General features: G+C 39.6%; 2 protein-coding genes across 3 annotated transcripts; one reads left to right on the top strand and one right to left on the bottom strand.

Moving 5' to 3' along the window:
• Nucleotides 1-1,360: 1,360 nt before the first annotated feature.
• APLF (aprataxin and PNKP like factor) lies at nt 1,361-21,591 on the bottom strand. Of its 2 annotated transcripts, none has more exons than XM_048937983.1 (11): nt 21,394-21,591; nt 19,861-19,932; nt 18,403-18,566; nt 16,954-17,098; nt 15,586-15,712; nt 15,115-15,284; nt 12,209-12,594; nt 8,235-8,360; nt 5,225-5,271; nt 4,349-4,387; nt 1,361-1,834 (listed from the first exon to the last, which is right to left on the bottom strand). In XM_048937983.1, exons 1-11 carry the CDS (start codon nt 21,484-21,486, stop codon nt 1,635-1,637), a joined length of 1,569 nt encoding a protein of 522 aa, XP_048793940.1. In that variant the 5' UTR covers nt 21,487-21,591; the 3' UTR covers nt 1,361-1,634. The 2 variants fall into 2 exon arrangements, 1 of the variants encoding a protein (XP_048793940.1); XR_007375482.1 differs by lacking the exon at nt 1,361-1,834 and adding an exon at nt 10,231-10,283.
• A 23-nt stretch (nt 21,592-21,614) lies between these two features.
• Nucleotides 21,615-24,640, top strand: FBXO48 (F-box protein 48). The gene is made up of 3 exons (XM_048937992.1): nt 21,615-21,780; nt 22,061-22,397; nt 23,770-24,640. The coding sequence occupies exons 2-3, from the start codon at nt 22,092-22,094 to the stop codon at nt 23,929-23,931; spliced, it is 468 nt and encodes a 155-aa protein (XP_048793949.1). The 5' UTR covers nt 21,615-21,780; nt 22,061-22,091; the 3' UTR covers nt 23,932-24,640.
• Nucleotides 24,641-24,823: the final 183 nt, after the last annotated feature.

Here is a 24,823-nt window from a genome sequence, read left to right as displayed (position 1 = left end):
GCTATTTCAATTTTCCTAATGCTAATATCTCCTTCGAGCAGCTTAGATAGCCATTCACAGGATAACATTACAATAATGAATGTTTCTACTTGAGGAAGGTTAAGGTCACAGAACTATCTGACACTGTATGTATCACCCAGGTCCTCGGCCAACAGAAACTGAACGGTTGCCCATCATAAGCATTTGTATTTTCATTATTTTTAAGAGAAACTGCAGTCACACTTTGCAAGTTACTATTGTGCATCCAAAATTAGCCCCAAACCAATTTGCAGTAACATCCAATTTATTCTAAGTAACTTCATGAGGGTTTTGCAAGAAAGATTACATGGTCAGAATACAGATCTGAACAGCAGTTTGCTTCCATGGCACTCAGTCTCTTCAAGCAAAGATATAACAGTATAAAAATGATTAACAAACACAAGACTGCAAAAGCATATTAAAGAGACAGGAAATTACTACAAATATCTGCTTCTTCTGAAGCCCTAGAAAACAGTGTTTTTCTTCATGCTGGGAATATGCTGCAGAAAAGTGATCAGCTGGAAGACGTACTCCTGCAAGTTCACCAGCAGAGAGCATTCCATCACCCAACTACAATGCTCACAGTGCAGTTGGATATCTATTATTCAACCATAATTAGGAAAAATTTCACAAAGTCACACAAGAACAGTATCCCTGCTGAATTTCCATATTAAAAATAATAATAAAAAAACCTCCTAAATTAACATGGCTTCAATCACCTGCCCAGAAACACATTCAAATTTTTTTTTAACTTAAGCTCAGGAAAGCTGCGAACACACTGAAGGCAGGATCTTCCAACAGAGCCTTTAAAGAAAAACTACAGAGACACAGTTATAAGGTTTTTTCCCCTCATGGCTTATTACAAGTTTAATTGTGCAAAAATAGCCATTTTATTTCAGCTTTTTGGTGAGCCAAACATCTCCAGAGATGTACATGTATTTGAACAGGTACTGTAATTAAAGCAAATATACCATAATTTGTGTGGGGACATCATCAGACGTTCAGTACACTTAGATATTCTGAAGTTATTCAGACAACCAGTATTTAACTGCTGTACATCAAGACAACTGAAGTAAAGCTCAAAAGGAAAGGTAGTAGCTGATGATTGGAATGTAAAGTTTCAATAACTGAAAAGTAAAATGGTTTAGACAGATTTCCTCGGTGACGGCCAAGAATCAGCCTGTGACATGACAGGTACGAAGTCTGGTTCCTCTTTATTTAACACAGTATATATTGTGTTTCAGCAAATCTAAAGGCTTTTCTAATGTCAATATTTAGACAGAGAGATAAAGCATTATAAACCTTTAAAATTGTATTTTGTACAGCCAAACTAATGATGCTGGAGAAGAAATAGCTGATAAAGTTCTGTTTCACAAAGTCCTACTTCAGCTGACACACAGTAGAATCCCAGAGCTCAATCATTTAACTCCACCACTTAAATTGTGCAATTTACACAAAAAGAAAGGTATTGCTGAATCCCTTCACCACCATTAAGCTAACCTCTCCCATAGTTCCTATATCACTGAGGAAAAAGTAGTTTTCAAAGCAATTTTTGTTCTTGCACACCCAAATTTTAATACAACTGGATTGCACATTCTTAATGTTATTCAGTGCAGCTACTTTTTGGTCTTAACAAATCCCTGTGCTTCTTTCACAAGTGTTTCAACATCTTCCTTTTCTTCTGAACTTGGTTCCCAGTCAGAATCTTCATCAGTCGGTTCACATTCCTCTTCCTCATCATCTATGAAGCTGTCATTGAGATCATATTCATTTGGCTCACCATCATCATCACTCTCTTCCTCTAAACCCTTTTTCCCTGGAAGGACAAAAATGTAATAATGCATTCATGAATCATAACCATAAAACTAAAAACTTAATCCAGAGACTACTTAATTGATCTGTCCCAAGAAGACAGAGAATAAACTGAAGCATCCTACCTAATTCTGACAATTTCTGGTTAGATTTACAAAAGCCTCATGACAAGTTGAACCATGTTATCTCTCTCTGACATCTACTGCAGAACTTTATCACCTATCACTAAGGTGCCTGATCACCTCAAGTTTTGCTTACTGGGTTTACACAGAGTTCCTTTTTACAGTGAAGTCAGAAATGGCTTCACCAAAGGTAGATCATGCCTGACCAATGTGGTGGTCTTCTATGATGGAGTGACAGCATCAGTGGACAGGGGAAAGGTGATCAGTGTCACCTGCCTGGACTTCTGCAAAGCCTTTGACATGGTCCCTCACCACAGCCTTCTCTCTAAACTGAAGAGGTGTGGATTTGAAGGATGGACTGTTCAGTGTATTAGGAATTGCTTGGCTGGACACAGCCAAAGGGTTTTGTTCAATGGTTCTGTGACTTACCTGTTGTCTCTAACCGTAATTCATAATGATTTATCACAGAGTCAAGCTGGTTTCATACAATTACAAGCAAAAAAATCACATTTTCTTCTACCTCTTCACTATCAGTATCAGACCTCCCCATTCCCAAACCAGAATTTAAGCTGACTAGCATATAGCTCCCTAGTTTCTTTTTTGAAAGCAAGAACTTCCCCCTACATTTTCTGCCTTTGGCTATTTTATACTCAAATTCCTCAATAATTTTATATGACTTTTATTTCCTATTCACTTCTTTCATAAGCGTCAAGTAAAAGACAACAACCTGCTAGATGACACATCCCAAGCTCTCAACCAAGATCCATGCTGGATAGTTTATGCTTTCTTTCTGAACAAGGGTTAAGGAAATGCTAAACACTTCTTTTCCAAGAGGAATGTAGGCTACCTGTTTTTTCCCTAGTTCACTTAGGCTATTTTATTATGCAATTTTCTAATTTTATGTCTTCTATCTACCTTAAAAACTTACCTCTTTGTGATGAAATTGCCTTCTGCTTTCCTAGTATTTCACAATACTCTGTATTGATGGCAGGCATCAAAGACAAAAAGCCTCTTTTTATAAGAAACAGATGCTGTTTGCATTAATTCCCAAGCTCTTTTGGATGGATAGTCTTGCAGTATTCCTTTATTGCTCAAATGCGTTGGCAAATTTACCCATTTAAACCAATTCTGCCATGTGAAGCTCTGTCTTGGCAGCAACATTGCACTGGCACTACCATGGCAGCAGTGCATTCTTCTTTCATTTGTTAGCAGCTGCAAGTCTTCAACAAGTTTATTTTCTTTGTTTCCTGATTTTGATAGACATGCATAACTCATGCTCTACAAGTTTACGCTATCTCCCTTTTCCTTGTGTGTCCACAATTTCTCATTAGTTACACTGCATTAGTATTCTGACACATTATTGTGCCCTTAGGTCACATCTCTGAGTAAAATCACATTCAATTCTTCTTAGAATCGAAGAATCTTCAAGGTGGAAAAGACTCACAGATCATCCAATCCAACCATCCACCTATCACTAATATTTCCCACTGAACCACGTCCCTCACTACATGTTAAACATTTCATGAACACCTCTAGGGATGATGATTCCCCCACCTCAAGTGTGCCCTTACTAGGGCTGAGTACAGAGCCTTCCTCCCAGGCTGACAATAGCAGGACTACGGGAAATGGATCCAAGTTGAAGGAGGGAAGATTTAGGTTGAATGTTAGGGGGAAGTTCTTTACTAGGAGAGTGGTTAGGCCCTGGAACGGGCTGCCCAGGGAGGTTGTGGATGCCCCGTCCTTGGACGTGTTTAAGGCCAGGTTGGACGGGGTCCTGGGCAACCTGATCTAAATGTGTATGTTTGGTGGCCCTGCCAGGCAGGGGGGTTGGAACTACATGATCCTTGGGGTCCCTTCCAACCCGAGTGATTCTGTGATTCTGTGACTGTCATTTCCTTTATTTCATCTAAAGATAACCTAACAACTAAGTCTGTTGAGCAATTTTTGTCATTATCTTCCATTTGAAGTTATAATTTTTTTTTCTTCACTGTATACCCCAGTCCAGATCACTAATATTTATATTAACCATAGGCATTTCTTAGCAGCCTCAGACCAAAGCTTCAGGTACTCGAGCTGTGTGTGCGCGCACTGTGTACAAGAGAACACCATTAACTTATGAACTCAGAACCCATCCTCATTTTTAAATGTAAAACATCAGATTGATTTCTTGTCTGCTTCCAGAGAAGAATAGATACGCTCATTCAGGAAGCTTAGCACAAATTGAACTTCAGCTCTCATCTGTGAAAAAGCAAGCAGGTTTTCACTAAAAATGAAACAACAATGACTTTCTCTTGGTTTTATCAAGCATCTCCAGCGCTATTAAGTGCCTAAAAACTTAAGCATGTGGGTTATGGCCCACGCTGATGTGTCCATTCACAGAATTAGAACACACTCACCATTCTTGCAAGTTCGTTGTCGGGTTCGTCTTTCAGTTACTAAAGAAAAGAAGGTTATTAATGAGGACAGAGTACAACCCAGGAGAAGTGTCATTCACAGAAGCTGCTACTAAGTGACTGACCTCTTAAACACTGCAGTGATTATGCAGTGCTCACAAACAGAAAAATTCCTCCCTAACACACAGCCCCCAAAAAACTATTTTGTATTGAACGATTGCTGAGAAATTCACCAGGTGACCTTTTCTTGGAACTATAAACCATTCCTTCCCCAAGAAAAATGTCTTTAAGATTGATATTTTCAAATCCCAAATTGAAGTATTTAAATATTTTACAGTTACCTCAATAAATTACTGCTTAATAATGTCATAATTCTAATTCTTTAGGTGAAGTACATTATCACTACATGTCCATAATAGATTTGCTCTGATGACTTCTTCATAGCACTGGGATTTCAAGTAGAAAAAAAAAAAAAGTGTCCAATAATCAAAAAGGTATAAAAACCATGAAGCACCTCTTTGAATTCTTTAAGAACACACAAAATATAAGCAGGGCATCTCCCCGAGTTTTTTGACAGTTACTGAAATATATTCCCTGCTTTCATTTTCTTAATACAGCTCTGAATAGATAGGAGAGATCTGCTAATGTAAGATACCATATTTATACTGTATTTAATTTATAAATTTATATCTATTTAATACTCATTTAAAAAATTACTATGCTCATGGAAATGCCCAGTTGCCACATGGCACCTTTTACCTGGTTTTTATGCTCCTGTATATTACATGCTAAGAACTGTCTGATCCAAACTGTCTGGTTATTCCACATTTTTGTATCCATTGTTGGTTTATGTATACATGTATACAGCCTTAAGCTTACCTGGAGGTACAGTGTGCTTGTATTCAAGTTTGTGTTGTGGATTCTTCCTGAAAAGAAGAAAACAACAAAAGCATGATCTGCCCCTGTGCTCAACACATAAACAGCCCAGAACTGCATGGTATTTTTGGATATGCACACAGATCAGGGGAAGGTGAACACCCTGAATGAAGAAATGAACCAATTTGTTAGTTGAATCCTCAACACAAGATTAAGCAGCAGCCTCCTCCCCATATTCCCCTCACCTTTTATCTGAAAACTTACTATACGAAAAAAAAATCACATATCATAAAATTGTATAATTGTACAAGAATGATATAATTATACAATCATACAATCCTATAATTTATTGTTCTCTTTAATACAGTTTTCAGACTTAAATCAAGGAATCGTTACAGACTTGCAGAGACTCAGACCTTTTCTATCATGCAATTTGTTCTGCTGCACAAAATTCTATGTTACATCCCAGCTACAGCCACAAAACCCACTTTCATTAAGCAACATTCATCAAAATAAAAGTTGGTGATCAGTACTTTACTGCAGCCTTTGTGCTTGTAGAATGAAGGTGGAAGAGAAAAAACAGATTGAATAAGAACTATTTCTTATTAAGAAAATAGCTGGTTGATCAAAATTGAGATGCATCTCCAAAGTCATGTAACGTGCACTGGTTCAACACAGTAAAACCTGATCCAATTATTTACTCTAATAAAGAATGAAAACAGAATATAACTTGTGGTGCATTAAAGCACAGTGCAGGTCTGAAACACCCAGGTGTAACTTCCACGATCTGCAGTATATGGATACAAATAAAATAGTTTGGGAAACTGAAGCATTGGAAAGAACTGCTTGTTTTGAAGGATCACACAGAGCGACCACAGGAAGAATCACTCATTTCTGCAGGATGTTACTGCAGTTCAATTTACAGCTTCTCACATCTTCTGAAATAAATAAATAAATAGCTTTAGAACAATGAAAGAAATTTTTAAGTCAACTCACTGTTGGGCTGCCAACACGTTCCTCTCCTCCGAGCTGTGACTACCACAGGTAATTAACACACATCAATGTTTTCCCCCTCATCACAATCCCTCTGCAAACTGTTAAGCAACGCTGCTCTAATAAATTGTAGCTGAGTGTAGTATAGCTGGCATTGTTCTTAATTTTTTAGTATACTGCAGGCTTTTCTTGGGACTGCCTGTTTAAATTCTTTCTGCTCTATTTTCCATTTTTCTGTACAGAAGTTTCGAACTTCAAGAAAACCAGTTCAGTTATCCTAATTTCTGCTTCTGAACAACAATTAAAATCCATTACTCAATTATGACACTCCCTTTGGAACTGCTTGAAACTTATAGGATGAGTCTGCAACCGCAGCTACTGCGTATTTTACAAACTATCTTTGCTACAAAAACTGCCTTGTAAAACTAGTTGCTTATTTATGTTTTATTCTTCAAGGAACAGAGTAACAGACACACTTTTGCTATGTATATACATATATATGTCACAACTTGTGACAAATTCAAGCATTTCAACTTGATTTACAATTCCATAGCTACTGCCATCCTGAAGTACATTATGTATGCATTAAAAGTCGTATTTATCTGAGTGGGAAGTGGAAGTACTGCTTCCTACAACATACTTGGTACAGTAACAGAAGGAATTACTTATTTCAGTACTCTTACTATCACCAGTATCAGACAATTAGATCACAAGTTAAGACATAGTGTTTAGATCATTCTCTTGATTGCACTCTCTTCAAATTGTAGTCAACAACAAAAGTTATTTGAAGACTCTTCAATCCACATCTGTTGGTAAGTTTAAAGAATTAGCATTGCTTTACAGGTGCCTCATATCCTTTGCCTCAAAATAATTAAACAGATTAAGAACTGATTAACTTACAAAGACGCTCTCTGTGATCTGTGTTTTGTTTTTGTATTCAGTTACCCACTGCACTGCTGAAATGCACCTTGGCAACTTCACTACTGGGATAAATCCAGATTTCTTGTTCTGAGTAATAAACTCATCCACAACACATTGTTGTATTTCATAGAGAACACATTCTTTAGAGTCACCTATGCTTTCTGGAAGAGAAAGTGGAAAACGTTTCTGCTCTATATATATATATACACAAGCTCTATTAAGAGCAGATGTAAGTTTCAATATGCCTGAGCAGAAGTGCTATTTCCTCAAAATATATTCTTCTGTCCATATAGTCAACTACTCAGTAGTCACTAACAAAAAAAAAATGGGAGGTCAAGCATTGTTACAGGCTTCCTACACAGGGGTTGATGCCCCAAACCTGCCAGTGTTCAAAAGCCATTTGGGTAATGACCTTAACAATATGCTGTAAGTTTTAATTAGCCCTGCAGTGGTCAGGCAGCAGTACCTGATCTCTGTATGTCCCTTCCAACTGAACTGTGCTAAGATCTGCTAAATAAATGCTTAAAATCTAAACACTGAAGAAAAAATAGAATAAAACAATCTCTCAGAAAATCAACAGCACTTAAAAGAAACTACAGTAAACTAGAAATTGGATTTTATTGCTGCTACCTGAATTATGCTTTCTAGGGAGTCAGATAATAATTAACATAGAGATTTTGAAAAAAGACTCAAAATATACTTCATCAAAATTTAAACTAAAAGTTTATCATAAACAACGTACGTAGCAATAAATTAGTGTTCGTAAAAAAGGAGTTTGCTACATGGCGAGAAGCTAAAAAGGGTGTTATTGTTAAAAGTTAAAAATCTATGTTAGTGAATTGTTTCCAGAAGTTAAGATTCCATGTTTGCTAGACTGAAATCACTACCAAACATTTTGCACAGACTTTAGTGCTTGGAAGGTAGCAGCCTATCCACAGTAAATTTCAAAAGGCACCAAGACAAGAACATGAGCCACAATGACATGCTCTACTCAAGATTTAATTCAAAAACTACTCTTTGCTTTTGTGTCACTTTGTAATTGCAGAGAACAGTCTTAAGCTATAAAATAAGTAAAGCCATTTCATACAGTGCCTCTTACCTATAGCAAGCAGTTCCATATGGACATTCGGGGCGGTTATCGTTGTCATCTTGAGTTACACTGTGTGTTTCATAATAATCATCATCATTAGGGTGACTGAACTGCTGAAAGTGAACGGGATTCCTCCTGTAGAAGAGAAATACATATATGGAGAATTCGCTGTCCCATTTACACTCATTCTTCTGTCAGCACACAAGTACAATTTTTTAATGTTTATGCAGCACATAAGACCTACTTTCAGGGTAACAGAAGGATGTTTTTGTCTCAGCAACAGTTAAAACATCAATTTTCCTATTTGCCTTCAGTATATCAAGGTTCAAGACCTCCAGCCCATGTACCATCTCCTAAAGTAATCACACAGCACCAATCCTGCTCATAGCCTGACTTGCTCAGTTTTGGCTCCCTGTGGAGCACTAGAAGAGTTACAGAAACTACTACTGCAGCCTCAGCTTGAGCTGGAAGGCCCAATGCATGGCAACCAAAGCACTGCAGTAATAGACTCCACGTACACTCGGGGATAATATATTTGCTTCAAACAACCTGTATCAACTAGTAGTTCTGTTATGCATACAACTTCTTACTTAAATGCTGTCACATTACTCCAAATGTCTACTGAATAGCTCACTAACTACAGTTTGTACAGTTTGCCTCGGCTACCTTGGCATTTTATTTGAAGTAACCCATTCCAATCTGAGCAATGAGGAAATCAAGCTGTACTACAAGACATAACAGCTCTGCATGTGGCTGAATCAGCAATGCAAGCAGTGAGAGCACATCTCTGGCATAAACAGCCTTCTGCTCTATACTGTTTACACAGGAAGGATCCAAGATGTAGCAAACAAAATGGTTTATTAACTGACCTCTGTGTAACTGCTTCTAGTCAATAAGTTGGAATGCACACAATGCAAGACAAGGAAGCTATAAACACCACTTAAAGAACTTTAAAGCTTTATAAAACTTCTAAGTGATATTAAAACAAACAGAAAAATGAGTTGTGATTTCAGGACAGAGATAAAAAATAAACACTACAAAAATGACACAGTTAACATGCTGTTACCAGAAGCACATCTACTTTTTTCCTATGATTTCTTTAAGAGATACTTTTTCCAAATATAACACTTACAAGCAAGGAACAGGGGATATGTTAACAAATGATTTTTCCAAATACACCCAGAAAACACTTCAGTGACTTATCACACTAACTCCTTTGAGTACACAAGAACCACAGATAAGCTCTTCAATGAGCTACTTCTAAGAAGTTACAGCATCCCTTTGTGTATTTACAAAGGTGACAGCCTTCTTGACCTGGTCTTTTCTGCTAATTTTTGCAAGCTGTAGGACAAATAAATACTATTTCAGTAGATACTACTGCAGGGTTGCATTTACTTCTCATTTATTCTACGACAAGTTCTCAGAAAACATCACTTCCTAAATGAAATTCAGGCACCGTGGAGCTGGCTGCTCATTTCCTTTCCCATTTAAAAATAAATGAGATGAAACCAAATCATTTTACTTGCTCTGTTTTCTAAGTGCACAAAACTACCTTATTAACGGTATTTGCAAGAATTCAAAATCATTTAAGACATAATTCATCTCCTCAAGGGGATCTGGAAGCAGCTAGTGTTCTGCGAAATCATTTTTCTACTTTTTCCTAGAATAAGAAATGTACTTCATTATTTTTACCAAGGAAAGAATTACTAATAGCTGCCATTTAGACAAGCTATTGTATTTTAGAAGATGCACATTTTCTTCCAAAATTTTTCTTCAAACCCTACTTGAGCAACAGAACTTTGATCTTCCTCCTCAAAGCCAAATCAAACAAACTCCAAAGGAATAATGGAAAAGGAAGAAAAAGGAAAGATTCTTGATGTATCTTCCAATAGTCTCAGGGCTTTTTGGGCCAGCAGATCATGCTCCTCAAATTACATGCTGTCTGTGAAGCATCTTAAACGTGTACTTCAGATGCTCAAACTAGTACAAACATCTTTTATCTTACCTTTACCTGGATAACTTGTGCTTATTCCACTCCTAGGTGCTGTCCAATGACATCTAGCAAAACAAATATAAGCAGAGATGTGCATAGCTTGCATCAACAGCCCTCCTTGCAGAAAATCTAAAGCTTACATGCACATCTCTTCCCTTTTATAAAGGCTTTCATTCGTTTGAACGTTTTGAAATTTATTTTTTCTAGGCACTAAAGGTTTGATCAGTAAGAGCACAACACCTGTTACAATTAAATGTGCTATGTGAGTTGTACTTCTCTAACTACTCGCTCCACTTCTGATCAGGTTTTGGCTACCACAGCTTACACAAGGGCCTGATGTATGCTGAGAGAAGCACCAATAGGTCAAAGCAAGAGGAACAAGCATATAGGATGTAATGGCCAGAATGTGAAGGTTCTAATGCACCTGTCACCACCTGCAGCCATCACCCTTGGTTATCAATCATCTGGCAGTCTCTTCTGAATCCACCAGCTTTCAGAAATGACATAGAAAAACCTTCACACTGGAAGGTATAAACCCATCTCCCTAACCAACAAGCTTATGAAAGTGGATCTGCTAGCAACCAGACTGAGTAAGATTTTGTTGTGCATTGTCCCATACCGTGCTTTTCCTTACGATGCAACACTTTGCCTCAATATTGCTAACCTATATTCCATACTATCTGTAACTAAAACATGTTTTCTTAATCCTCTGATTTACTGAAGGACTCCTAATGTTTAATTCCACCCAACTCACATATGCAGGAAAACTAGTTTGAGACAAAAACAAAAAGCAAGGCAGATGATGCATTTGCATTACTGGATCAGCTTACTGGACTAGTAAAATATTTTCATGATAGTGATTAAGGGCAAAAACAGACATGAAAAAGATATGAAAAGGGGTAATTTGACACAATCATTAACACTGCATCTTTGAGCTTTTGATTTCCCCTGCTGTCTGTGGCATTAGACACAATGAACATACACTCTTGCTAGATTGTTCTCACTAATGTTCAAGCTTCCTGAACATAATTGGACCCACTGACTGTTTCCTAGATTAGCCTTCTCTTGCATTCCTGTCTGCATGGAAGAATTCAGAGCTCAAAGACACCTTCTACTACAGTGCTCACTAGCTAGCTTCAAGATCACCACTGAGTTTGCATCTTCTTATTGATGCAGCAACACATGGCATGCCAAATCTTTTCTGGGCAGAAGAAACTAACAACAGAACATATACAAATTCCTGATGTTGTGGGGCTTCTTTGTTACATCTGTATCTCGCAGAAAACTTTTACAACATATCTTCAGTCACCGAAAAGAGAGGGAGAACAAAAGAAATGCACTTCACTTGAAATATACCAAAGAAGGGAACCAGATAAGGGTTAACGTGGAGTTTCTAAGTATGCTGTGCTGTATTTCTAGTCAGTGAGTGGAAGCTAAATAAGAAACCTGGCTGGCCAACTTACAATAAACATAGTTCTTCATTACTTAGGGAAGACAGATAAGAAGTATTTTGAATGTTCAAGTCACAAGGCATGGAATTACTTCCACAACTAAAACTCTCTTGCAAAATTTTTATCTGTTAATAAAACAAGCCCACAGAGTCTAGGTTGGGTTTGTACCACTTACACCTCTTCTCCTCGCTGCTACTTGTGCCTGGCTGGCACGTACAGGTTTGTTAATTTGTTCTTTTAAAATGGACTTCTGTTGCCTATTTCCTTTATTTCCCTTACCACTTTATCTTTTAACTTGTTGAACTACCTCATCCCCTGCTAGGTTGTATTAGCAGCTAACAAGACCACCTGGCTCTTCCTTTTGTATTTTAAGAAGCAAATCACATAAAAAGAATTTTATCAGTCCCATGCTTACCAGAAGATTCCCCTCCCCCATATCAAACCTTGTGATGATTTCGCTGTTTTCTGTTCCACAGCTAATAAATTACTTCTCAATTATATACCAGCTTAAGTTTGTTTTAAGTTTAAGTTTGCTTTACCTGTAACAGGCTGCTCCATACATGCAAGGCGTCCTCTTATGCTTTGTCTTTCTGGAGCTTTCTGAAGCCTCAGCACCTTTGGTTGTATAAGAAATCTCAGTGTCGTAATCCATATCTGCACTGGGCTCATGAGCACCTTCCTGGGCACCAGTAGGTGAAGTCCTGCCCCGGGGAGCTTGTTGGCTTGTAGAACAAGTAAGCTGTCCTTTGTTTTCTGATTCTTCAAGTCTATTTATCTTACTGGACATCTGACCTGATGGTTTAGATCGTTTACTATGCAGCTGCCTGTTACTTTTTTCCACAGAACTTCCAGCTTTTTTTGTTTCAGTCTTGTCTTTTCTTTCCATGTTTCCCATGGTACTTCCAAGAGGAAATCCAGATGCATTCTGTGGAACAAAGTTACATTTTGAACAACTTGATAATATACACTCTACAGAATTAAAAGCATTAAGGTCAAACTCTTCCTTGTGTTGTCATTCCAGTTTCCAAAATGATCTTCTCCACTTCTCAAAGTCCAATTAGCTGCTACATACAGCTGCCAAATGAAAAGCTGAGGTTAAGAACATGCACAGAATGCAGAGAAAACCTTATCCTAGAGCTTACATCCTCAGCCTCAGTTCCTTCACAGGTAGATGCTCCTCTCCTATCATGTTGGCCTCTAAGTAGCCTAAGGATTTTAGTTTAAATTAAATTTAAAAGTACTGCTCCTTAAAAATTAAGATGGGTTATACATGTCAGGATACAGCAGACTCTAGAAGAACACACATTACTTTACAAGAATCAATTTTAATACCTAAGTACCAAGATTCATGGGTTATCTATATATAAGAGATATATGGGAATCAATAAGTACAGACCTTGAGCTTAATCTCACCTCTAAGGCATCTGAAATGATTTAAGGTCATGAGCTAAAGCATAAAACAGCTCATCAGGCTAATATTGCAGTTTTGACAAATCCTGCATTTCAAGATTTAGAATATATACACTTAAAAGAGGAGTGCTTCAGAGGCAGAAGATACATAACCAAGCTGTAACCTGGAAGTATACCCATACTAAAAGCTGAACAACCCTGACACTGTAAAATAACTATTCAAACATCTCTACTCTCTAGAGTTTATTACCTGATGTGCCACCTTCTGTGAATTCATACTGAGTTTGCATTGATGTGTTCGGCACACTTTGAAGATGGACTGATTGCTTCCTACTTGATTTTGCTTTTTTCAATGCAAAACTAACGAGTTCACCAAAGCCTGAGGCAACTGTAAGTGAGCACCAATACTACTAAGAAATGGCAAATTCTGCAGGAATCTCAAGTGATCCCTGCAGCACCATATTAAGTAAGTCAACTTAGGGTCAAAAATGACTCTTCTGTGACACCCAACATAAGACTCAAACAATAGCAATTAAGGAAATGAGCTTTCATATGCAGAAATATGACTCAATTACTTTTTCCTAACTTGCCTCTCCCATGTGGGGACTCCCACTACCACGTGCTTTACCCTCATTAGATAAAACACAGGAAATTAATCAAATGTTATCAGATCTTGTGACGAGTTATTAAAAGAAGAAAAATACTGTTAGCATGGGAAAAAAATGAGACAGCAGCACAGGTTGCATTCATTTTTGGCATGTGTATGACTGCACTGCCACCTGGCGGCTGGCTGCCACGACAGCTGAGTTGAGGGTCTTGCTCTTAACCTGCAATATCAACACTTCAATGTTTCAGTTTTCTGTGACTGGTTTGAGCAAGCAAAAGTAATCATTATTTCCTCCTCCAGAGTTCAGGAGTCAATTTTTTTTTTACTGTACTTGAGATAAACGTTTACGAAATTATTTAATAGCAGAAAGAAATGAGGCTTCTATTATACAGTCACTCACTAGCATTAATGTTACTCAAGAAAACATTTTCAGATGAAGAGATACTACATTATATCAAAGCTACCCACAAGTAATCAGCTCAAACTACCCACAATTAAGCTCAAACTCTCCACAAGTAGGTAATTTCAATAACAAAGATTCAAAAACAATCCACATACATGTTTTGCAGCATGAAAAATGATGAAGCGTACAAATGAAAACTATTTTTCAAATCTTGTAACAGATTCAAGCAGTTCTAGTGTTAGAGGCCTGAAACACCAACTAGTTCATTTAAAAATCAGTACAAGCCTTAGTTTGTTCCCACCAGAATGAGTTTGTTGTTGATAATGATCCTCAAAACATCTTTTCATTATTAGCAGGACACTATCAGTAAGCATATCATTGCCTAAAAATGCAGTTTTACTTTGAAGACACACCGACTCATTGCCTAGCTGGACTGAAGACTCTGCTTGCTCACAGTCACAGACAATATTAGATGTCAGATTTTTCCCCTCCATTTTTGACTCCTACTGCAATGCCATTACTACACTCCTCACTTTCTTCAAAATGTAGCAGTTTCATGGGGCTTGTACCAGTGTTCCAGCCACAAAATTTAACCAACTAGAATGGCACTAGTTTGGGTGAAGTCCACAGCTGCCTTGTATCAGCATCATCATCCATCACCCAATCCCCTAAAGACTTCTCAGAAAAACAAACCATGCTCCAAAGCCACTTGAAGTGAGACTACTAGAGCAGTACTTTGTCCCATCTTCCAGATCTCTTGCTGCAAAGCTGGAAGTATGGTGTTTCTATGGAACAATCACAGCCCAGATCCCAGGTCTCAAGAAAGAAGCAAGAAAAACACTCGTTATCAAGTCTCTGAAAGCTTCCTTGTTACAGAGCTGTTTCTGAAATGCCAGCTCATTGGACAAGTGTTGAACACAAACTACAAGCAGAACACATAGTTAAATTTTAAACCCAACCTTAAACTATGACATTGCCAACTACATTTTTGAAATACCATCATTTTGCTAACAGCAAAATGTTACCTGTAATGAAGAGGACAGTCGTCTCCCTTCCTCTTCATCTTGCTCTTCATCTTCCAAATTCTCTTGAATTTCTTCAGAAGCTGATCTCTTTCCCTGCAGAATACTTACTTCTGATTTTAAAGATTCTATATCGCTTTTTCCCCTTCCTTGGCTTTTTTTGCTTCTATCACCTTGAAAGAAAAAAAAATACAAAAGTTACTTTTGGAACACAGCTTTTACTCAAAGCTGTGAGTAAAAGTGAGGGTTTTTACACAAAACCCTGAACACAGTGGAAATCTAAAGTTACCTCTAAGTAGAACACTGGGTAAAAGCCATGAGGAATATCAGCAGACGTGCAAGCATGGTTTCAACAACTTTTTCCACTTCCTGTACTCCAACTGGACTTATTTAGAGGAGTAATACTTGTGCTTTAAGATACACATCAACATATACTGAATATTGATATGCAAACATACTACACTGTGAACTTACCTCCTTTCATTATAGGCTCAGAAATCCTTGGAACCAGGAGGTCTTTTTCCAGCATCCATGATGGAAGCACCCTTTTCCTTTGAATAGATTTTGACTGTTCACCTTCACCATCATCACAAAAAGGAACCTGGAACAATACTTACTCTTTAATACTGTTTGTCACTTACAAGAGAGTAAAACTGGAACACAAGCCTGTCATCAGTTAGATCCTTCAAAAGTAGCCTGGGTTACTAACTTTCAGAGGGTGCCCATTGCCTGAAAATGTTAATAGTTTCTATTCACAGAGAAATGGCATTTATAGAAGCTTTCATTCAGTACAAAGTTCCTCAGACCTTTGGAATAAATGTATAAAAGACTGAAGACTGAAAGTTTCATAGCAAGATCCTAAAAAAACTGTTCCAAAAAAAGATAGGAGTAAATGGGTTTAACAAACAACAAATGCCTATTTGTCAAAAAACTTTTGTCAAAAAAGTTCCACTAGCATTCTTTCAATTGCTTCCTTCAGAAAGAAATCACACTCTAAACATTGTAAGAATTGAAATACACCAAAGTTATGTTTAATATGCACCTGTTTAATGAAATACCACCAATTTGGCACTATCTGCTAAAAGGTAAGTAAACAATCCAGGAATCCCTACTCCGACAAGGCCAACATTTCATTCATTGTACTTAGTTACTACTTACCATATAACCATGTCACTCAAAGTGTCCCTTTTAGCAAGCACTGTGATGCTTTACACACAACAGAAGCTCTAAGAAAAACAGTTTATGGAGCCAAAGGAATTTTTCAGACTGTCTGAAGGCAATATTACTCACAGACAGTAAAAACAACACACAATGCTTGCTCTAAAAACACAACTACCTACACGCGCCTGTGAAGATTTTGACAACACAACTCCATCACTGCTGCATGATTCCAATGAACAGGCAGCTCAAGGCATCTGCAGTACAATTTCTCCAGATATGAATTTTAGAGTTTTTCAGGTTGATTGAAAGAACTACCTCTTATTCCCCTAGGAATAATTCCCTTTGCAGGCAGTAACCGACTAGAGACTAGAACCTGGCACGGCTCTGTAGTACCACATTCAGCTCCAGCACTGAGCTCAAAATATTAGCTCAAAATATTCCTGTAGTAACAGCTATGTTATTTTTTGTGTATTTCAGAGAACAAATGACTGTACCAGACTTGCCATAAACACAAAGCTACAGTATCAATTTATATACTTCTATAGCATATAAGCCAATTGATAAACAAATATATTTTGAGCAAATAACCTGGTCTGCCTAAGCTGACTTCTCAAGAAGACAAGCAGAAAGACACACATCCTTACACATACCACATTTTCCTGTAAAAAATTAAGCACTCACCAGATGTGTGCAAGTAGAGTCATTGCTTCTTATTTCTGTGCTACCTTGCATCTCAGAGGTGGAACATGCTGGCTCAGGTAACAATGGACTGTGAGATATCTCAACAGGGCGAACACTTACTGCTGCTTCTACATCTTCATTATTCCTGAGGAAAGAAAATCATTCTTAAGTAGTCAAACCCACCATGAATATGAACATGCACTTCTTTTACACAGAAGCCAATCTGAACTTCTGCTATTAAACTTACAAAGTAAACCTAACGCGCTCTTACATCAATTTTTAGAGGAAATAAAGATGTCTTTCTACCTTCTGCTGAATTTTGAACCAGTGATTTTCCAATAATTACTGATCCCTGCTGTAGTGCTTTAGCTGTTTTAAAGTTCATTATACATAATAGCCATTGCCACAACAAAACTTGAGGTCATTGCTTGCAATTTGCTACGCTCTAAATCCATTCTTGAATTGTTTACAGTATTAGCTCCCTCCCAAATGTAAGTTGCCATGTTTCTACATAAGAAACAACACAATTTTTATTCAAATTACGTTCATTTACTTCTCACTGTCACCTCTGAACTCAAAACATGTATCTGACTTTCTAGACTTAGTGACTTGAGTTTTTTTGATGTAAATATCATGCTGCATTGAGGATATTTGCCATTGCTCAAATATTAGAACACAGCAAACCATTTTTTTTTCTGAAGTTAACAGCTTTCAGTGATGTGGATGTTGCTTAAGTTTCATTTAAAGAAAAGTTTAACCAGTTCTCAACTCTAATACTGTAATCTAATAACACAACCTAATAAATCAAATATTCTAATGAGTGTGCAAGCAAACAAATCTGATGAATATAAAAATGAGAACTATGCTTCTGACACTGTTTCTTTTTATTTTTCCTCTCCAAATGTTAGAAAATAGTACTCATGATAAGCTAATACCAAGTCGAAATGTCATGAATGCAGTTACTTTCAGTTATGGCGGGATCACATAACATGGATATGGGGATGACTATGGAAGGCACTCAGCATTTGGCAGTGGTACTTAAGACTTCTTCCTTCAGGCAAGTAATTAACATCATTTCAAACTAATGTGATAGAAAAGGGAACTTATCATTACATAGGTGAAGCATAATACCAGATGAGCACAGATATAGTTATTGGAGTACTTAAATTTACTTTCAAGCAATATCAAACCACTGCATTCACTCTTAAACACTTTCATGCAATGCTGTTAACACTCTCCAAGAAGTGGATTAAACTAAATAACACTGAAGCACATAGAATACAGAACACCATATTCCCAGAATTGAGACCACTTGTCATATACACCTCCTAGACTTAGTGGTTTCTGGGCATCACCTGTTGGGCCCCTATGTGAAAATGACTCTATTTAATGGTTTAAAAAAAAAAAGCTGTCGCTGAGAACAGGATCATAATTGGCAGATATCGATACCTCTCTGCACTCTCCACAGGTTGAGCAGAAAGGACCTTGAAGATGTATTTGTCAACCATCAGGGAAAAGCTATCACCAAATTTCAATGAGTGCCATTCATGAGCTTCCAATGGTAGCAGACGGCCGTTCTCAGGTGACTGATAAAAGCATGAATCTACATGAATCTGTGAGACAGAAAGAACAGCCAGCATTAAAAAAGCACACATGTACATAACATGGCTGGGTAACACACCAAGCTCTATCATACAAAGCAGATTTGCCATAGGAACAGCTACAGCAAAGCTGCAATAGCGAAACATTAAAGACAAAATAGGCATATACACAAGATAGCACAATTAAGTGAACTAGTTAGTGAAAAGGTGGTTTGCTATTTTAGTATCTAAAATTGATATTTAACATTTCAATCCAATTGGATTCTAAAAAATAAAACAAACAAACACAACCCAATAAAACAAAATTAAAAAAACAATGTGAAACAAAACTAAGGGTGAACTGGTGGGAAGGTAAACTTCAAAACTAGTGGGGAAAACACAAGTAAACGTGGTCTTAGCAGGTTTCCAGACCTAGAAACGAGGGCCACAGCTCACATTTGCAGAGTTAGCAGCATGTGGACTGAAGAACTAGGATACAAATGCCATTGGCATGCAACTCCTACAACACTCAGCCAAGCCTTTGAAATAAATGAAGCCTGAAACAGAGAGATACCAGCGCAAATAAACTTGTGGCACCAGAGCAGCTCCTCTTGGCCCTCACAGCACTGATGAGCAAAACAGTCACAATTCTGTTCTAACAGAAACAGCAGCATCCACACATATCTTAAATGTTTTAGCATAGCCTGTGCACAAGCTGTCAATTCACTGTAACTATATGAAGACTTGATGAGTTAATTACTGCAAAAACACCTCCAATTTTTAGAAAGCCAAGCTTTTGAGTAAGTTTAAAACTTCCCTCTAACAACAAATGGGTTTATTTGGAAAAGAAGAAAAAAAGACTTATTTGGGCAGCCTGGTCTAGTGGTTGGTGACTCTGCACATAGCAGGGGGGTTGAAACTGGATGATTACTGTGGTCCCTTTTGAGCCAGGCCATTCTATCATTCTATGATTTGCTGAAGAGCAAAGGTTGTAAATTCAGAGATTTTTTTTTTGGAGAAGAATCAGGGGAAAATCAGTAAAGGGAATGCATCTCTGTCTCAAAAGCAAAAGCAGGACTATAAAGCAACATAAAAAATCTCTGCAGTGTTTTATTTGATTCACACAATCACTATTCTGTATGAAAACATTAGTAATATTACCTGAAGTTAGAATGACACTGAATGTGAAAGCAAAGGTTATGAAATGAGAGCAAGGAAAACTGAACGCTGTTCTCAAATCACAAGTGTAACATCACAAGAAAACCTAAAATAAACTGCAGCAGCTGTATTTTGGCTTTACAGGTGTAAATAAAGAGACTGAAGTTACCGGTTTGATGCGAACCTGGCCGCCCACCACTTCCAATATGGCATGTTTTCGAGATATTCGCTTATCAGTAATCTGAAAAGGAGATAAAAAAGCGATGCGAGATCCATATATTTAAGATCCAATTTTCAGAATCAGAAGCCTAAGGAATCCAGCACATCTTAGCAAGCTCTCACTTGAGCGCTTGCAAATCTGCTGCTCTGTAGGAGACCACTTACTCAGCTGCTCGGATCTGGTTTTAAAAGCCTCAGTCCAGATGCTCCAGAGACTAAATACTTCTCACAAGCACATACTGAAACTCCAGGTGGTTTTTTCTGTTTTGTTTTTATTATTATTATTTTTTTTAATGAATAGTTCATCCTTACATTAATTAATTCATTTGCACAGGATGGGACAGGGTGTCTAAATAACATTCTATTCACTGCTAACCACCACTACTGCCCACAGAGCTGTGGGTGCCCCAACCCTGGAGGTGCTCAAGGTCAGGCTGGACGGGCTCTGGGCAGCCTGAACTTGTGGGGGGCAGCCAGCCCATGGCAGGGGTTGGAACCAGGCAGGCTTTAAGGTCTCTTCCAAGCTCAACCATTGTATGACTGCACGATCATGCAGTAGGCATAAGTGGCTGAAGACACTGTTGACATCTCACAACAAAGAGAAACACAAGAAGTGTACAGGCTTTAAATTGCTACCAGTATGTGCTATGGGATGTCAGCATCACTGTCAGCACAAAAAACACTCTGACCAGGGAAGAAAAAGTCTGCTTCAAAAGAAAATGAGAAATAACAGTACAGTAACACTCTTCTTTCAGGACAAATTAGAGTTGCTAGAATGCACCTCTTGCATTGCTGCAAAGACATCTTTCAGGCTGGATGTGGCCCTGGGCTGCCTGGTCTGTTGGCTGGTGACCCTGCACATAGCTGGGGGTTGAAACCAGATGAGCATCGTGGTCCTTTTCAACCCAGGCTATTCTATGATGATCTGTGTTTGCAGAACACTGCAAATCCCCCACCACTCCCACCCCATTCAGCACGTGGCAGGAACAGTCCTTATAGACGACAGTTCTGATAGAAGTTGTAAAGACTCCGTTAAGCTCTCTGGTTGACAGCCCCGCAGTTTGTTGAGATAACAGAGAGCTGTGACTCCGGACCAAGTAAATAAGGATGTTCTACAGTGCCTCTGTACCAAGAAAATAAGGATGTTCTCCTTGGAATCAGTGACTGAACAGGTAACACTGAATACAAAATCACCAGGAAAACCTGTGTATGATGTGTATAAACTGGAGATCTTCCGTGCGAGGCGTGCACGACAGGAGGAGCTCAGCCCCCACGCACCCAGCACGGATAATAAAGAAAGCCTGCTTTCTAACACGACACCTTAAGTCCTAGAGCTTCCTAATCCACTGATTTACGGCATCGCTGCCATCGCTTCCGCACCACCGAACCCATTTCCACCCCACATCACTAAACGACGACTGCAGGCAGTTCGGCTCAGCACAGCACTCAGCTCACGGCCCGGCCGCGCCCCGCCCGCACTTACACCCAGCAAAGGGCCGCGTCCCAGCAGAGTCTCCCCGGGCGGCAGCGCTACGGGGCAGCCCCCGTCACACGGGGCCAGCCGCACGCCCGCCATGCCGAGCTCAGCTCCCTCACGTCGCCCCGCCCCAGCCGCACACCGAGAGGGCGCGGCTGCTGTTGGTGTTTAAATCCCTCCCGGCTCCGCCCGGCGCGGCAGCACGAGCCCGGAAATTGTAGTCCGCCGCTGCCGCCGCCGAGACTCGCCGCTATCTGACGCGCGGCTGGGAGAACTACGAGTCCCGGCACGGCTCGCGACAAGGGCCGCGCGCACGCGCGATGCGCCGCGGAGATCGCCCTGTTTGTCAACAAGGCGCGGCGCAGATGGCGGAGCGCTTCCAAAGGCGGACGGGTACGGGGGCGCGCGGCGGCAACGGTCGAGCTGCGGCAACGGTCGAGCTGCGGCCGTCAGCGGCTTGGCGGGAACGGGCGGTCCAGTCAGCGCCGCGCCGCAGCGCACCTGTGCTCGGCTCAGGGCCGGCTAGCGGCGGCCGCGGGCTGAAAGGGTGTGGAAGGAGGCAGTAGTGAGGCTCAGCTGATGGCGCTGCCGTGCCGCCGGGGCGGCATCCATAACTCCACACAGGCGACAGTAACGTGGGATGCTCGTTAACTGTCGCGCTTTCCTCACTCAGGCGTGCCGACCTGACTCGGCGAGAGCTCTGAATGATGCAGAAGACAGCCAAGAGAAACAAGCAGTCGCTGACTTGTGGCGAACCGACGCTTCTCCCTCCCGACAAGAAGAGGAGAGAAGCTCCAGCCGACTTTGTGGCGCTCCTGCCTCCCGAAGTCAGCGTGCGGATCTTCAGCTCCCTCGACCCCCGCAGCCTGTGCAGCGCTGCCATGACGTGCAGGCGCTGGCGGCTCGCCATTGACGGCAACGACTGGCTGTGGAAGAACCACTGCTTAACGGTGAGGGCTGTCTGCCAGCGGGAGATCGATGGCGACAGGGGAAGTGGATATTCGTGGAAGGTAAATGGAACGTGAGTGACGGTGGTGGCAGCTTTGAAGCTTCTTGGGGTTCGTGGCAGAAATATGCAAATAGATTACATAAATCTGTGTTTCTCATCTGTCCAAGGCTAATGCCAGATGCTTGGAGAACCACTGTAATGCCAGCATGGCTCAGCAGCGAAACCAAACTGGGAATCCAGTTAAATACACACAAACACATCCCCTACAGAAACATCTATATCATTTTTCTACTTCTGATATCTTCTTTCCTACACAGAACCTCCTTTGCTTGCTCTTTGATTTCTAGTTAGTCCCAAGATCACCAAAGCAAAGTGGCTGGAAAGCTGGATTGAGGTGAAGGCTGTGGGGCCGTTAGCTGGCTGAATGTGAGCCAGCCCAGCACCCAGGTGGCCAAATAGCATAGCCTGTGTGTCTGATGGTGTATGAGCTCTTGCTGTGCTTCACTGGAATAATGCTGCCTGTGAAGAAAAAATTCCAGATAGCTTTATCTCAATACATTTTGAGCAACATGCATCCAGGAGGAAGAACGTGGGGTAAGCAAAAAGAAAGAAGGAGCTCACAGGAGCTTGCAGATGCTGTTTTGGAACAGCCTACACACACATAGATACATTCTAGGTTCTGGCTGCACTGAAGAGAGAGCAGCTAGATGTGCTGAACAGTATTGAGTCCAGCCTCCAAACTGAAGTAGATCAGGAAAGGAATGGTTTCACAGTTACTCTTCTGACCTTGCTAGAGGGTGATCCCCACCCTATCTGAGCTGGTGCATTTGCAAACAGTGAGGTGTGAAAAGAGAGCAAGCAAAATATAAAAAATAGTAATTAAAAGAATTCTGGACTCGCACTCCCTGCCTTAAGCAGGAAGGTGTTGACCTCCAAATGTAGCCATCTTTCAGCTCTTGCACAACAGTTTACAAATCTCTCTGCACCAGATCTCTATTTTGTTTCTATTTTAGAGGGGGAACGAGCAACAAATAGACAAAGCAAGCATTTCATGCACTAAAAGGTTGGTTGAATAGAAGAATACAACCAGCCTGTGTTACGAGCATGAGCCAGACTTAAAGGTCGTAAAAAACCTAAACAGGAAGAGAAAGTGAAAGTTTTTTTTATTTAATAAGGAGGAAGATGAATTCTGGTTTAGGGTTTTCATTTCCCCATCATTTTCAACCTCTAAGAACTGAGGCAAGAAATGATCCTCAACCTAACTTATAAAAGATGGAAGTAGACCCAAATTTTGGGCTTGGCATTCAGGTATCAAAGACACATTCCAAATCCTTTTTCTGGCACTAACTCTTCCAGTACAAAAAACTTATCCGTATTGAATGCAGCTTAATTCCGTTTACTTCCAAGATTTTAGCTGTCTGTTTTTCCATCAGATCACATTACTAAGAAACTACTGGAAAAGCAAAGTAAAACAGGAATGGCTCAGTGGGAAATACAGTAACGTTCACTCACAAAGCAACTTGCCAGAGAAAAGCATGTATCCGATGGATGTTGACACATGGGGAGAAATCCTGGAAGCAGAACTAGAGAGATGAGAAACCACCACTGCTGCTTGCAACTCAAGAACCTTACGTCAACACATGGACTGCCAGCCTGTAAATATTTTGCTGTTTAAATTAGTCATATTTGCAAACATACAAAGAAAGCTTCACAGGGGAAAAAAAACAAAACATGCAAATAACTTTTTACTTGCACTTGATCAGATTGACTGATACAAAGAGTGAAATTCTAAATAAGACTCATAGTCTTATTCAGTATTCAGTAGTAATTTCATATTTGTAAATTTAATCTTTTGTATTATATAAAAATGTTGATTGTACTTTCAATATGCACTTTTTAAAAAAGACTTGTAAAAAATATTTGATTCAATGTGTATTGTATCAGCAGCATGATGTGGGAGTTCACCAAGAGAGACTGGGCAAGGACAAATGCAGACACTGCAAAGAAGAGACAGTAACCTGGTGGCTCAACATGCCAACATCTGCCCCAAGGGACAGAGCCTGCACATCTGGAGGTGTTGGTGCTGAGCAGCACTGCATTTCTACTGCCCAGCTCTGGGACTTGTGAATGAGGACTCGCGCAGCAGGGCTGAAGCAGCCACTTACTAACAGCCTCTCCATGATCAGCTACGCACGTCTCATTTCTATAGAAGGCAGTGAAACAGGGAGTAAAACACGTTTCATTTATTACTTTGGACAAAGTAACTCAGATACTCTATGGAAATAAAGTTACCTCACACAGTTACACCATTTGGAAACTCTTAACTGTTCCTGTGTTGTGATCTTCTATCAGACAGATTTTGATTTACCTGCACCAATCTTTGCAGTGACTTGAAAAATTGCTGCTAGAATAAGAGATGCCCATTGCATTACTCAACATAAAGAATGACTGCAAGATCACTTTTTTACAATTTGGTTTGAATGTCAC

Source organism: Lagopus muta, chromosome 2 (genome assembly GCF_023343835.1).
Source record: "Lagopus muta isolate bLagMut1 chromosome 2, bLagMut1 primary, whole genome shotgun sequence".
Lineage (NCBI taxonomy): Eukaryota > Metazoa > Chordata > Aves > Galliformes > Phasianidae > Lagopus > Lagopus muta.
This window is presented reverse-complemented; position numbering and strand designations above follow the sequence as displayed.

Bases quoted from the DNA above. Each gene is read 5' to 3' on its own strand.
- APLF (XM_048937983.1), bottom strand. From the start codon at position 21,486: ATGGCGGGCGTGCGGCTGGCCCCGTGTGACGGGGGCTGCCCCGTAGCG. The intron at 12,595-15,114 runs GTAACATTTTGC...TTTGTTCCACAG, and splicing joins GACTGTCCTCTTCATTACAG to AATGCATCTGGATTTCCTCT. The intron at 5,272-8,234 runs GTAAGAGGCACT...TCTTCTTTTCAG, and splicing joins TATGGAACTGCTTGCTATAG to GAAGAATCCACAACACAAAC.
- FBXO48 (XM_048937992.1), top strand. From the start codon at position 22,092: ATGATGCAGAAGACAGCCAAGAGAAACAAGCAGTCGCTGACTTGTGGC. The intron at 22,398-23,769 runs GTAAATGGAACG...TTTTTCCATCAG, and splicing joins GAAGTGGATATTCGTGGAAG to ATCACATTACTAAGAAACTA.